This window comes from Bison bison, unplaced genomic scaffold, assembly GCF_000754665.1.
Source record: "Bison bison bison isolate TAMUID 2011002044 unplaced genomic scaffold, Bison_UMD1.0 scf7180017864283, whole genome shotgun sequence".
Classification (NCBI taxonomy): Eukaryota; Metazoa; Chordata; class Mammalia; order Artiodactyla; family Bovidae; genus Bison; species Bison bison.
The window spans coordinates 1,517,830-1,533,590 of NW_011494855.1; the positions used below are offsets into that span (position 1 = coordinate 1,517,830).

A 15,761-nucleotide genomic window follows, 5' to 3' on the forward strand; every position below is an offset into this window, starting at 1 on the left:
GAAATTTGTATGCAGGTCAGGAAGCAACAGTTAGAACTGGACATGGAACAACAGACTCATTCCAAATAGGAAAAGGAGTACGTCAAGGCTGTATATTGTCACCCTGTTTATTTAACCTATATGCAGAGTACATCATGAGAAAAGCTGGACTGGAAGAAACACAAGCTGGAAACACAAGAGACCTTTGCTGGTGAATTTCCGCTCCCGTAGGTTCTGAATCTCTTTATCTGCCTACCTGTCTCTGATTTTGGGGGTATTGATTCTCCCTGTGACCTCCCTTCTTTGATGAATCTAAGAAAAATTGTTGATTTTTCAGTTAATTGTCCTGCTTTTACTTGCTAAGATGGTGTGACAACTTCCAAGCTCCTTACATGATGGACTGAAAACTGGAAATACCCTCACTTTTTGTAGACATTCTATCTTGAATTGTTAATTCAACTAGATATTTGCTTTATAAGTAATATTCATTTTATAGTGCTTGCTATGTGCCAGACATTGTTCTAAAGCCTTTATGCAGACTCATTTAGTCCTCATGACAATTATTTCCATCAAATACTGTTACTATCCACATTTTGTAGATGAGGAAATTGAGGCATATAATTTTGATATACAGTGAACAGAAGATACTTAACTTGCCCGAGGTCACCAAGCTCAGAACAACTTTTATTTTTGTCTTTATTTAACTATCTTAAAGCTGGTTCAAACCATCAAAATAACTTCCTCTGAGCAATAGAACATCAAAGAGTTAAAGCTGTGCAAGTTGGACATTAACCTTTAGAAGGCCTGACATATTCTATGTTTATACTTTTTGGAGCCCTGATTCAACCATATAGAAACCTTGCTTCCTTATTAACAGACAGAGATGAATATACATGTGAGAAGATGACATCATGAGTACTCCTATAGTTAGAGAGGCCTTGGGATAGTATGGTGAGAGAGACCCATACATCCCAGCATCCTAGCAAAACCTACCTTCCTGCTGTCCTTGCCAGTGTTTCACATATGTAAATTAGCCACCTTGAAGGTATTTGGATGAGTCCCGCAAGATTGACTCTCAGGTCAACATCACTTGGAAATGAACTGCCATTTGACTAAGTCATCCTACAGACCGAAGAAAGAATAAATGTTAATTTTTTTAAAACACAGTAGGTTTGGGGGTGCTTTATTACACAGTGGAAATATATGAAAAAATGTGCACTTTTTAAAAAGGACATTGGATATTGGTTGTAGAGAATTCAAACTGAAGGATTTCAAAGAATTAACAGATCTTAATCTAAATCAGAGAAACACATTAGGAATCTTTACTTTCAGGTTTTTTGTGATATAATTGATCTATAATGTACAAGTTTAGTATATACAATGTGATAATTTGATACACATATACATTGCAAAATGATTACCATGATAAGGTTCCTTAACACATCTATCACCTCATTACCTGGTTTTTTGTTTGTTTGTTTTTTTATTGTGTGTGAAGACATTTAGCACCTACTCTCCGCTGCTAAGTCACTTCAGTCGTATCCGACTCTGTGCGATTGCACAGATGGCAGCCCACCAGGCTCCCCTGTCCCTTGGATTCTCCAGGCAAGAACACTGGAGTGGGTTGCCATTTCCTTCTCCAATGCAGGAAAGTGAAAAGTGAAAGTGAAGTCGTGTCCGACTCTTAGGGACCCCATGAACTACAGCCTACCAGGCTCCTCTGTCCATGGCATTTTCCAGGCAAGAGTACTGGAGTGGGGTGCCATTGCCTTCTCCAACCTACTCTCTAAGTGACTGTTAAGTGTACAATATAGTATTTTTAAGTATAGTCATGGTGTTGTAGGCTCCCCAGGTGGTGCTGGTGGTAAAGAACCTGCTTGCCATTGCAGGAGGCATATGAGACAGGAGTTTGATCCCTAGGTCAGGAAGATACCCCTAGAGGAGGGCCTGGCAACCCACTCCAGTATTCTTGCCTGGAGAATCCCTGTGGACACAGGAGCCTGTGGGGGAACAGTCTACAGGGTCACAAAGAGTCAGACACGACTGAAGCAACCTAACACGCCCTTGTGGTGTTCTACATTGTATCCCCCGAACTTGTTCGTTTTATAACTGAAGTTTTGTTCCCTTTGTCTAACATCTTCCCATTTCTTGCACCCCATTTTGGCTACCACTGCTGCTGCTGCTAGGTTGCTTCAGTCGTGTCCGACTCTGTGTGATCCCATAGACGGCAGCCCACCAGGCTCCCCCGTCCCTGGGATTCTCCAGGCAAGAACACTGGAGTGGGTTGCCATTTCCTTCTCCAAGGCATGAAAGTGAAAAGTGAAAGTGAAGTTGCTCAGTCGTGTCTGACTCCTAGTGACCCCATGGACTGCAGCCCACCGGGCTCCTCCGTCCATGGGATTTTCCAGGCAAGAGTATTGGAGTGGGGTGCCATCACCTTCTCCTGGCTACCACTGGCAACCACCAATTTAATTTCTATTTGAATAAAGTTCAACTGTTTTAGATTCTACATTAAGCAAGATAATAGAGTATTTGTCTTTCTCTGTTGACTTATTTCACTTAATATAAAGTCCTCAAGTTTCATTTATGTTGTAGAAAATGAATAAGGAGGGGCTAGGGATAAATTGGGAGATTTAGATTGATATAAACACACTACTTCATATAAAGTAGAGCACAGGGAGCTCTACTCAGTACTCTGCAATGGCTTATATGGGAAAAGAATCTTAAAAAAATGGGTGGTCATATGTATTTGTATAACTGATGCAGTTTTCTGTATACCTGAAAGCAATACAACATTGTAAATCAGCTATACTCCAATAAAAATTTAAGAAAAACTCACAAAAATGCTTTGAGATGGAAGATTTTCTGGAAATTATATTTTTAATAATTTTAACTTTTCTACCCATTTTATTCTTACTGTTAGAAAATATTATTTTCAGACATTTATTTGAGAAAAACTTTCAAAATTTCTCATTTTTCTTAGATGTTTCATGGAACAATCATAGAAGAGCTAACTAATCACAGAGAATGGAGTCACTATAATGAAAATATAATAGAAGATCAAAAAGATTTTGTTTTTGTGAAGTTCAGTGGCCTTCATTTAAAATCTATGGAAAATCTTCAATCTTGTATCTCTCTTAGAGTATGCATCTTCTCAAACAATTTTATTACAGATATTCGTCCACTTCAGAGTTGTATGAAATTAATCAAACTTGATCTCCATGGAAATCAGGTAAGCAATAGTCATTTCACTTGTTTGCATATAAATGAAGCTGATATCTAATAAGCTCTTAGGTTATCGATACACAGTATTTCTCCCAGGTAGTCTTTTGTGTGAAATATAAACAATTCAGAACTAAATAAAAAAAAATATAAACAAAAATATAAGCAAACACTTACATTAACCATTTAATAAACATTTTAAATATAATCAAACATTTGTAATTTAAAATATGTAAACCCAACAGTGTGTGATTTGGTTTATTTTGCTTCTTAAATCCATAGTCTTGATTAAGACTACTTCTTGACTTAATTTTGACTTAATTTTTTTAATAATATATACTAGATATACAGCATTAGATTAATTTGAAGTATACAACATAATGATTCAGCATTTGTGTATATTGCAAAATGATCACAATAAGTCAAGTTAGCATCCTGCTCTAAAGAATTAAAATTTTTCCCTCATGATGAGAACTTTTATCATTATTATCTATTTTCTTAACAACTTCCAAATATATAATCCTGTATTATTAACTATACTCACCCTGCTGAATATTATTGAATATATCACTGGGTCTCATTTATCTTATAACTGAAAATTTGTATCTTTTTTAGCACCTTCACATTTCCCCCACCACCTCTGCCTCTGAATCACTGATACGTTCTCTGTAAGAATTTGTTTTTTCAGATTTCACCTGAGTGGGATCACATGGTACTTGTTTTTCTCTCTTATTTCATTTAGTGTAATGCCCTGAAAGTGCACCATGTTGTTTCAAATGGCGTGATTTCATTCTTTTTTTGTGAGTCAATTATATTACACTGGATGTGTATATCACATTTTATTTACTTATTCTTCCATAGACAGCAGTAGACAGACATTTTGGTTGCTTTCATGTCTTGGCTATTATAAATAATACTACAGTGAACATGGGAGTGTATGTGTCTATTTGAGCTAGTATTTTCACTTCCTTGTAATAAATTTCCAGAAATAGAATTGCTGGGTCATATGGAAGCTTTACTTTGAATTTTTTGAGGAACCCCTGCTGTTTACCTAGTGACTACACCAGTTTACAGTCCTCCAAACACTGCACAGGGTTCCCTGTTCTCCACATCCTTGCCAACATTTTATTTTTTGTCTTTTTGATAATAGCTATTCTCACAGGCATGAGAATGGTCCCGTGGTTTCAATATGCATTTCCCTGATGATTGGTGATGCTGAGTATCTTTTGATGTACCTGCTGGCCACCGGTATGTCTTATTTGGAAAAAACACTGTCTTAGATCCTCTGCCTATTTTTTAGTTGGATTTTTTTTTCTTATTGTTGTATGAGTTCTTTATAGGATTTTGATGTTAGCCTCATCTCAGATGTGATTTGCAAATATTTTCCCCCATTCAATAGGTTCCTTTTCTTTTTATTGATGGTTTCCTTTATGTGCAGAAGCTTTTTAGTTTGACATCATTTCACTGTGTTCAGTTTTGAGTTTTTTGCCTTTACTTTCGGTGTCAAATTGAAAAAACTGTAGCCAAGACCCATACCAAGGTGCTTACCACCAGTGTTTTCTTCTAGGAATTTTATGGTTTCAGATTGTGCCTTCAAGTCTTTAATCCATGTTGAGTTTACTTTTGTGTATAGCATAAGATAGTGGTCAAATTTCATTCTTTCACATGTGCATGTCCCATTTTTCCAACACAATTTATTGAAGAAAATGCTCTTTTCCTAGTGTATGCTCTTGACTCCATTTTAATAAATAAATTGATCTTTACTGTAAATCAGTTTTGTAAATAAATATGTGGGTTTATTCATGGGCTGTGTTTCTGTTCCATTGACTTTTTTTTTTTTTAAATGCCAGTACCATTCTGTTTCTTTTCTTTTTTTTTTTTTACTGTAGCTTTCTTTATATTATGCTTTTTTTTATTTTTTATTTTTTTTTTATATTATGCTTTGAATTCAGGAAGTGTGAAAGTGCCAGCTTCGTTCTTTCTCAAGGTTTTTGACTATTTGAGTGTTTTTTAGTTTCGTACAAATATTAGGATTATTTGTTCTACTTATGTTAAAAATGCCACTGGAATTTTGGCATGGCTTCTGCTGAATCTCTAGGTTGCTTTGGGTAGTATAAATGTTATAACAGCATTAATTCTTATAGCCCACAAGGACAGAATATCTTTCAGTTTATTTGTATTCTTCAATTACTTTTCAATATGTCTTATAATTTTCAGTGTATATGCATGTCTTTCACCTCATTGGTTAAATTTATTTCTAAGTATTTTTACTATTTTGATGTAATTATGAATGAGACTTTTATTAATTTCCTTTTCCAATATTTAATAGCTCAGGCATAGAAAGACAGCATAACTTTGTGTATTGATTTTGTATTCTGAAATGTTAATTGATTTTGTTTATTCTGATGGTTATTTTCTGGAGTATTTAGGGTTTTCTGTATACAGGCATACTGTATTTTAGTGGGTATCACTTTACTGCACTTCACAAATATTACATTTTTTACAAATTGAAGATTTGTGGCAATCCTACATTATCAGATGATGATTTGCAATTTCTAGCAATAAAGTATCGGAGAAGGCAATGGCAACCCACTCCAGTACTCTTGCCTGGAAAATCCCATGGACAGAGGAGCCTGGTGGGCTGCAGTCCATGGGGTTGCGAAGAGTCGGACACAACTGAGCGACTTCACTTTCACTTTTCACTTTCATGCATTGGAGAAGGAAATGGGAATCCACTCCAGTGTTCTTGCCTGGAGAATCCCAGAGACGGCGGAGCCTGGTGGGCTGCCGTCTATAGGGTCGCACAGAGTCGGACATGACTAAAGTGACTTAGCAGTAGCAGCAGCAATAAAGTATATTTTGCATCAGATGTATACTTTGATTTTTTTCTAGACATAATGGCTATTGCACACTTAATAGACTGTAATATAGTGTAAACAATTTTATTGTGCACTGGGAAACCAAAAAAAAAGTCCTTCTTTATTGCAATATTTGCTAGATTGCAGTAATCTGAAACCAAATGCACAAAATCTCTGAGATGTGAATGTAGGTCGTTTAATTTGCAAAAAGTGACAGTTTTACTTTTTCCTTTCCAATTTGGATGCCTTTGTTTCTTCTTCTTGCCTAATTACTTTAACTAGGACTTCTAGCTCCCAGTGCCATGTTGAATGAAAATGTAAAACTGGGCATCCTTGTCTTATTCTTGCTGTTAGAGGGAAAGATTTTATCTTTTTACCATTGAGAATGATATTAGCTGTAAGCTCGTCATATATGGCCTTTATTATGTGGAGGTACATTCCTTCTATACTCTTTGTTGAGAGTTTTAACTATAAATGGATGTTGAATTTTGGCAAATACCTTTCTTGTATCTATTGAAATGACTATATGATTTTTATCCTTCATTTTTGTTAATGTGGAGTATCACATTGATACTCCACATTGCACATTTGACTCCTTACATTTGACTCCTTACGTTTTTTGTATGAGGAAAATATTTTAGAAAAGATTAAAAAGTCTACTTATTACAAAGGAATTTTTATTGAATGGATTATATGTTCGTTTGTTTAATTACACTAGTAATTACAGGTACCTAATGTATTTTAGTTTACCCCAGTCATCCTTTGGATAATTAGAAATTCCATTTTTGTTTACTAATGAGAAATTTGCTATTTGAATTGAATATTGAATTATAGAAGATGTTTAATGTTTTTCCTTTTTTCCATATAATTCAGGGATAATTGGTATTTGTATTTAAGGTATTACTATTATTGCTTCAGATAAAGAGTCTACCAGATACCAAATTTTGGAGTGGATTGAAGAACCTAAAACTTCTCTATCTACATGACAATGGGTTTGCAAAGTTAAAGAACTTATGTATGTTATCTGCCTGTCCGAGCCTTATTGCCCTCACTATGTTTGATTGTCCAGTAAGCCTTAAAAAAGGATATAGACATGTTCTTGTCAACAGTATATGGACTCTCAAAGCATTGGATCATCATGTGATTTCTGATGAAGAAATAATTCAAAACTGGCATCTTCCTGAAAGATTCAAAACATATAACCACCGACTTCTCTTTAATTTCTGCTCTGCTTTGAAAAAGGTAGTTGGCTTCATTTGAGTTTCATTTTAAATAAATGAAGTAAAACCTTAACTTCTAATTTCTATTACCTAAGTTATATAAATCAGTATTTTTATCACTTACATGAAATATCAGAAACTAGTGAATATATTATCATACTAATGTCTTAACAAAATTTATAAAAGCTTATGTACCTGCTGTTAAAAATTACTGATCATGGGATTATCAAATTGTGGAGAAACAAGTATTTAACATTTTGAGGGGTCTCCATTATGTTTAATAGCTTTAAGAACGTATGGCTTACATGCTATAAAATTTACCCATTTTACATGTATGAGTCCATAATTTTGGTAAATTTGCATTTATATATAACTGTATAACTGTTGTCACAATCCAGTGTTAGAGATTTCCACCACTCCCAAAATTCTCCTTCTTCCCATTTGCAATTAACCCCCACTATTACCTTGGTCTTAGGTAACCATTTGTCTATTTCTGTCTCTGTAAATTTGTTTCTCTAAACATTTTATTTATTTATTTTTAATTCAAAAAACATTTATTAAACATCTTTCTACAGCACGCTAGACAGTATAAGGAAATACATATACAAAGATGAATGTAGAATAAAATATTTCCTTACTGGGAGCTGATAGACCATATGGGATGAAAAATAATTACTAAGAAAATATAATAGGGCCCAATTACTGGGCCTGTTATTGAGGATCCCAGAAAGTTTTTGTTTATACAGATTATATACATAGATATTAATGTATTAAAAATTAAAAGAATTTTCAAATATATACACTTTTAAGTCATTTGAAATAACAAACCCATTTTATATCAACATAAACAAATTTTATGAAAAAATATACTTTCCTAAATAAAAATAATTAGAAGAATGACATTATTTTACATTTTTGTACATCTCTTCAATATCTGTGTTAATAAAACAGATATTTTCTCATATCTACTTCTGCATTCAAACTATTGTGATACGTTGTTTTGACTGAAGTAAATAAAGAAAATATGGCCTCATACAGATATGTAATTAGAAAAAGAAGGCCCTCATGGGTTCTTGAATGGTCTTGGGGCCTCCCAAGGATTCTAAAATCACATTCTGAGATTTACTGAATTATAAAAAAAAAAAAAAAATTCTTTTAAATCATGTCAGTTATAATTCTAAAAATAAAGTAGTTAGATCGAGCATCCCCTGTCTGTATTAAAATACTAAATGAGAATTAATCTAACAACTTAATTCTTATACTCAGTAACCTAAATGCCAAAGGATTCTGTATCTGGAATCCACAGTATTTTCTTTTCTTTTCCTTTTTTTTTAAGTAAAAGATCATCATATACTAAAGTTGTTTTTAAACATGGCTGCTCATTAGAAACACATCTGGAACTTTTGAGAAAAATATCAATACCTGGGCATTTGTATTTTTCAAAAAATTCCACGATAATTCTGGTATGCATCTGGATTTTAAAAAGTGATTACAGGATTTGTATTAAATGGTAGATTTAGTGATATAGAATTCCATTATTTTCTGTTTATCAATCATGATACAATGGTATTAAGCAAATAATAGTTATATAATAACAATAATAAATTATATTTATCAGTTTTATTAATAGCCAGATAGAAAATAAAAGATAATTACATTTGCAAGCCATAATGGAAACATGATTAACCTAACAATATAAAATAATTGCATACTATTTAGGGGGTCTGTTGGAGTGATTGGTAAGTGGAAATGCATACATACACATGTTTTCACCTTCCCAGCCAGTCTATGTCTTTGGGTTGATGCATTTAATCCACTTACATTTAAGGTGATTATCAATATATATGATCGTATTACCATTTTCTAAATTGTTTTGGGTTTATTTTTTGTAAGTCTTTTCCTTATCTTGTGTTTCTTGTTTAGAGAAGTTCTTTTAGCTTTTGTTGTAAAGCTTGTTTGGTGGTGCTGAATCTCTTAACTTTTGCCTGTTTGGAAAGCTTTTGATTTCTCCATTAAATCCAAGGAAGAGTCTTGCTGGGTAGAGTATTCTTAGTTGTAGGTTCTTTTCTTTCATCACTTTAAATATCCTGACCTTCTCCTCTGATTTGTAGAGTTTCTGTTGATAAATCAACTGAAAACATTATGGAAGTCCCTTGTATGTTACTTGTCATTTTTCCCTGTTTCTTTTGACATTTTGTCTTTATCTTCAATTTTCATCAATTTTATTACTATATCTTAGTGTGTTCCTCCTTGGGTTTATCCTGTGTGGGACTCTCTGCACTTCCTGGACTTGGTTGACTATTTCCTTTCCCATTTTTTAGGGAAGTTTTCAGGTATACTTCTTCAAATATTTTCTCAGGTCCTTTCTCTCTTCTCCTTCTGGGACCCCTATAATGCAAATGTTGGTGCATTTAATGTTGTCTGAGAGGTTGCCAAAGAATAGATGCTTTCAAACTGTGGTGCTGAAGAAGACTCTTGAGAGTCCCTTGGATCACAAGGAGATCAAACCAGTCAATACTAAAGGAAATCAACCCTGAATACTCATTGGAAGGACTGATGTTGAAGTTCCAATACTTTGGCCAGCTGATGCAAAGAGCCAGCTCTTTGGAAAAGACCTTGATGCTGGGAAAGATTGAGGACAGGAGGAGAAGGGGATGACAAAGGATGAGAGGTTGGATGGCATCGCTGACTCAATGGACATGACTTTGAGCAAACTCTGGGAGATATGGAGGACAGGGAAGCCTGGTGTGCTGTAGTCCATGGAGTTGAAAAGTCAGACATAGCTGAGTGACAGAACAATAAATCAATTACAAGGGAAAACAGGAAAACTCACAATTATTTAGAGATTAAAAAACTTACAACAACCAATGTATTGAAAAATAAAAAAAAAAGTCTTAAACGAAAATAGAATAACAACTTAACTAATAGGATATAGTAAAAGCTGTTTAGAGGGCAGTTTATAGTGATAGATGCCTACATTAAAAAAAGAACTCAAATGAACAATATAACTTTATACCCCAAGGAACTAGAAGAAAAGAACAAATTAAACCAAATTTTGTGGGAAGAAGGAAATAAAGACCAGAAATAAATGGAATGGAGATTAAAAAGACTACAGAAAAGATAAATGAAACAAAGAGATCTATTTTTTTGATAAGATAAACAAAATAGACAAACTCTTTGTTATACTTGAGGGAGAGGATCCAAGGAAGTAAGATTAGGAAGAAAGAGGAGATATCACAGTTGATACCACACAAATACAGAAGATTATGAGAGACTGCTATAAGCAATTGTATGCCAACAGACAACCTAGAAATGGATACATTCCAGAAACATACAACTTACTAAGACTAAATCATGAAGAAAAAAAAAAAAAAATTAAGGCACTAATTAGCAAGGAGATTGAATCAGTAATCAAAAGTCTCCTAACATAGAAAAGTTTAAAACCAGATGGCTTCACTGGTAAGTTCTACCAAACATTTAAGGAAAACTAATACCAATTTTTCTCATACTTTTCAAAAAGAAGTAGAATCTAAAGGAACACTTAACTGAGACTATATGAGGATACTGGAAGAAAAATACAGATCAATATCCACAATGAATATGGATGCAAAACCCTCAACAAAATGTTAGCAGAGTGAGTTCACTAATATATTGAAAAGATCATACATCATGATGAGGTGGGCTTTATCCCTGGGATAAAAATATCCCTAGTGAATATAAACACAGAAATCTTTAACAAAACCTTAGCAAGTATAATTTAGCATATGTAAGAAGAATTATATACCATGAACAAGTAGAACTTGCTTCAGGGATGCACAGCTGGTTCAATATTTGAAAATGAATTAATGTAATCTCCCATATCAAAAGACTCAAGAATGTTTTCTTCCTAAGACTGGGAACAAAACAGATGGCTGTTCTTATTCCTCTTGTCAACATGCTGCTGGTAAGTCTAGGTGGTGCAATAAAGTGAGAAAAGGAAATAAAACATACCGATGAGAAAAGAAGAAATAAACTATTTGCAGATGAAATGATCACCTATGTGGAAAATGCCACAGAATCTACAAAAAAAAAAAAAAATCTTAAAACTAAAAAGTGAGCTTAGCAGGGCTGCAGGGTGCTAGGTAAACAAAAGTCAATCCTATTTCTGTGTACTAACAGTGAGTACATGGTCACCAAAATTAAATACATATTGTCATTTATAATCACTCAAAAATGAAATACTTAGATGTAAATCTAATAAAATATGAACAGAACTTGATGGAGAAAATATAGCTTTTTCAATAAATGTTACTTGGAACAGTTGGACATACATACACATAGACACACACACACAAGAAATGAACTTCCTTAAGTTTTACACTAAAAACAAAAACAACAACAAAAAAACCCCTCAAATTGGATCTTGGAGTTAAATGTAAAACTGAAAACTAAAAAAACTTTTAGAAGAAATAAAATTGAAGGAAATCTTTAGGATCTAGGCTGAGGCAAAGACAGACCTGATACTAAAAGCACAATCTTTAAAAGAAAAAATGGTAAAGTGAACTTTATCAGTTTTTAAAAATACTCTGTAAAAGACCCTATTAAGTGAATGAAAAGATAAGCTCAGGGTCATGGAAAGTATTTGGAAGTGAAATTTTAAAAATGACAATAGAGGTGGTCCTAAGATGGCAGAGGACTAGGACAGGGAGACCACTTTCTCCCCCACAAATTTATCAAAAGAACATTTGAACGCTGAGCAAATTCCACAAAACAATTTCTGAATGCTGGCAGAGGACATCAGGCACCCAGAAAGGCAGCCCATTGTCTTCAAAAGGAGATGGAGAAGTCTTGAGGCTACTGTAAGAATAAGCCTGAAATCCAGAGGCAGGAGGCTTAAGTTCAAAACCTGAGAACACCAGAGAACTCCTGACTCCAAGGAACATTAATCGATAAGAGCTCATCCAAAAGCCTCCATACCTACACTGACCGAAGAGCCAACAAGTTCCAGAACAAGATATACCACGCAAATTCTCCAGCAACACAGGAACACAGCCCTGAGCTTCAATATACTGGCTGCCCAAAGTTACACCAAACCCATTGACATCTCAAAACTCACTACTGGACACTTAATTGCACTCAAGACAGAAGACATCCAGCTCCACCCACCAGAGGACCAACACAAGCTTCCCTAACCAGGAAACCTTGACAAGCCACCCGTCCAACACCACCCACAGCGAGGAACCTCCACATTAAAGAGGAACCACAAACTGCCAGAATATGGGAAGGCCACCCAAAACACAGCAATATAAACAAGATGAAGAGGCAGAGAAATACTCAGCAGGTAAAGAAACAGGATAAATGCTCACCAAATCAAACAAAAGAGGAAGAGATAGGGAATCTACCTGAAAAAGAATTCAGAACAATGATAGTGAAAATGATCCAAAATCTAAAAAACAAAATGGAGTTACAGATAAATAGCCTGGAGACAAGAATTGAGAAGATGCAAGAAATGTTTAACAAGGACCTAGAAGAAATAAAAAAGAGTCAGTATATAATGAATAATGCAATAAATGAGATCAAAGACACTCTGGGGGGAACCAACAGTAGAATAATGGAGGCAGATGATAGGATAAATGAGGTAGAAGATAGAATGGTAGAAATAAATGAAGCAGAGAGGAAAAAAGAAAAAATTAAAGAAATGAGGACAACCTCAGAGATCTCTGGGACAATGTGAAATGTCCAAACATTCGAATTGTAGGAATCCCAGAAGAAGAAGACAGAAAGAAAGACCATGAGAAAATACTTGAGGAGATAATAGTTGAAAACTTCCCTAAAATGGGGAAGGAAATAGTCACCCAAGTCCAAGAAACCCAGAGAGTCCCAAACAGGATAAACCCAAAGTAAAACACCCCAAGACACATAGTAATCAAATTAACAAAGAACAAATAGTAAAAGCAGCAAGGGAAAAACAACAGATAACACACAAGGGGATTCCAATAAGGATAACAGCTGATCTTTCAATAGAAACTCTTCAGGTCAGAAGGGAATGGCAGGACATACTTAAAGTGATGAAAGAGAAAAACCTACAACCCAGATTACTGTACCCAGCAAGGATCTCATTCAAATATGAAGGAGAAATCAAAAGCTTTACAGACAAGCAAAAGTGGATAGAATTCAGCACCACCAAACCAGCCCTCCAACAAATGCTAAAGGATCTTATCTAGACAGGAAACACAAAAAGGGTGTATAAACTCGAACCCATAACAACAAAGTAAATGGCAACGGGATCATACTTATCAATAATTACCTTAAACGTAAATGGGTTGACTGCCCCAACCAAAAGACAAAGACTGCCTGAACGGATACAAAAACAAGACCCCTATATATGTTGTCTGCAAGAGACCCACCTCAAAACAAGGGACATATACAGACTGAAAGTGAGGGCTGGAAAAAGTTATTCCATGCAAATAGCAAAAGAAAGCAGGAGTAGCAATACTCATACAGATAAAATAAACTTTAAAATAAAGGCTGTGAAAAGAGACAAAGAAGGACACTACATAATGATCAAAGGATCAATCCAAGAAGAAGATATAACAATTATAAATATATATGCACCCAACATAGGAGCACCACAATATGTAAGGCAAATGCTAACAAGTTTGAAACGGGAAATTAACAATAACACAATAATAGTGGGAGACGTTAATACCCCACTCACCCTTATGGATAGATCAACTAAACAGAAAATTAACAAGGAAACACAAACTTTAAATGACACAATAGACCAGTTAGACCTAATTGATATCTATAGGACATATCACCCCAAAACAATGAATTTCACCTTTTCCTCAAGCACGCACGGAAACTTCTCCAGGATAGATCACATCCTGGGTATAAATCTAGCCTTGGTAAATTCAAAAAATGTGAAATCACTCCAAGCATCTTCTCTGACCACAATGCAGTAAGATTAGATGTCAATTATATAAGAAAAACAGTTAAAAATTCCAACGTATGGAGGCTGAACAACATGCTGCTGAATAACCAACAAATCACAGAAAAATCAAAAAAGAAATAAAAGTATGCATAGAAACGAATGAAAATGAAAACACAACACCCCAAAACCTGTGGGACAGTGTAAAAGCAGTGCTAAGGGGAAGGTTCATAGCACTACAGGCTTACCTCAAGAAATGAGAAAAAAGTCAGCTAAATAACATAGCTTTACAATGAAAGCAACTAGAAAAGGAAGAAATGAAGAACCTCAGGGTTAGTAGAAGGAAAGAAATCTTAAAAATTCAGTTCGGTTCAGTTCATTCACTTAGCCATGTCCAACTCTTTGTGACCCCATGAACCACAGCACACAAGGCCCCCCTGTCCTTCACCAACTGCCAGAGTTCACCCAAACCCATGTTCATTGAGTCGGTGATGCCATTCAACCATCCCATCCTCTGTCATCCCCTTGTCCTCCTATCCTCAATCGTTCCCAGCATCAGGGTCTTTTCAAATGAGTCAGCTCTTCTCATCAGTGGCCAAAGTATTGGAGTTTCAGCTTCAGCATCAGTCCTTCCAATGAATATTCAGGACTGATCTCCCTTATGAGGGACTGGTTGGATCTCCTTGCAGTCCAAGGGACTCTCAAGAGTCTTCTCCAACACCACAGTTCAAAAGCATCAATTCTTCAGCACTCAGCTTTCTTTATAGTCCAACTCTCACATCCATACATGACCACTGCAAAGACCATAGCCTTTATTAGATGGGCCTTTCTTGACAATATCTCTGCTTTTTAATATGATTTGTAAGTTGATCATAACGTTCCTTCCAAGGAGTAAGCTAAATGCAAAAGAAACAAAAGAGAGCATAGCAAAAATCAACAAAGCTAAAAGCTGGTTCTTTGAGAAGATAAATAAAGTTGACAAACCATTAGCCAGACTCATCAAGAAACAAAGGGAGAAAAATCAATAAAATTAGAAATGAAAATGGAGAGATCACAAAAGACAACACAGAAATAAAAGAATCATAAGAGATTACTATCAGCAATTATATGCCAATAAAATGGACAACTTGGAAGAAATGGACAAATTCTTAGAAAAGTACAACTTTCCAAAACTGGACCAGGAAGGAATAGTAAATCTTAACAGACCCATCACAAGCATAGAAATTGAAACTGTAATCAGAAATCTTCCAGCAAACAAAAGCCCAGGACAAGACGGCTTCATAGCTGAATTCTACCAAAAATTTAGAGGTGCTAACACCTATCCTACTCAAACTCTTCCAGAAAATTGCAGAGAAAGGTAAATGTCCAAACTCATTCTATGAGGCCACCATCACCCTAATACCAAAACCTGACAAATATGCCACAAAAAAAGAAAACTAGAGGCCAGTATCACTGATGAACATAGATGCAAAAATCCTTAACAAAATTCTAGCAAATAGAATCCAACACCATATTAAAAAGATCATACATCATGACCCATTGGGCTTTATCTCAGGGATGCAAGGATTCTTC

The 15,761-nt window shown here is 34.9% G+C and overlaps 1 protein-coding gene across 1 annotated transcript in view; it reads left to right on the forward strand.

Moving 5' to 3' along the window:
- The window catches only part of LRRIQ3 (leucine-rich repeats and IQ motif containing 3), a 199,693-nt gene that overhangs the window by 7,036 nt on the left and 176,896 nt on the right, over positions 1 to 15,761 (forward strand). The window contains exons 2-3 of the mRNA XM_010849437.1: positions 2,963 to 3,211; positions 6,978 to 7,301. Coding sequence (XP_010847739.1) covers positions 2,963 to 3,211; positions 6,978 to 7,301 — 573 coding nt within the window. The remainder of the gene's footprint in view (positions 1 to 2,962; positions 3,212 to 6,977; positions 7,302 to 15,761) is intronic.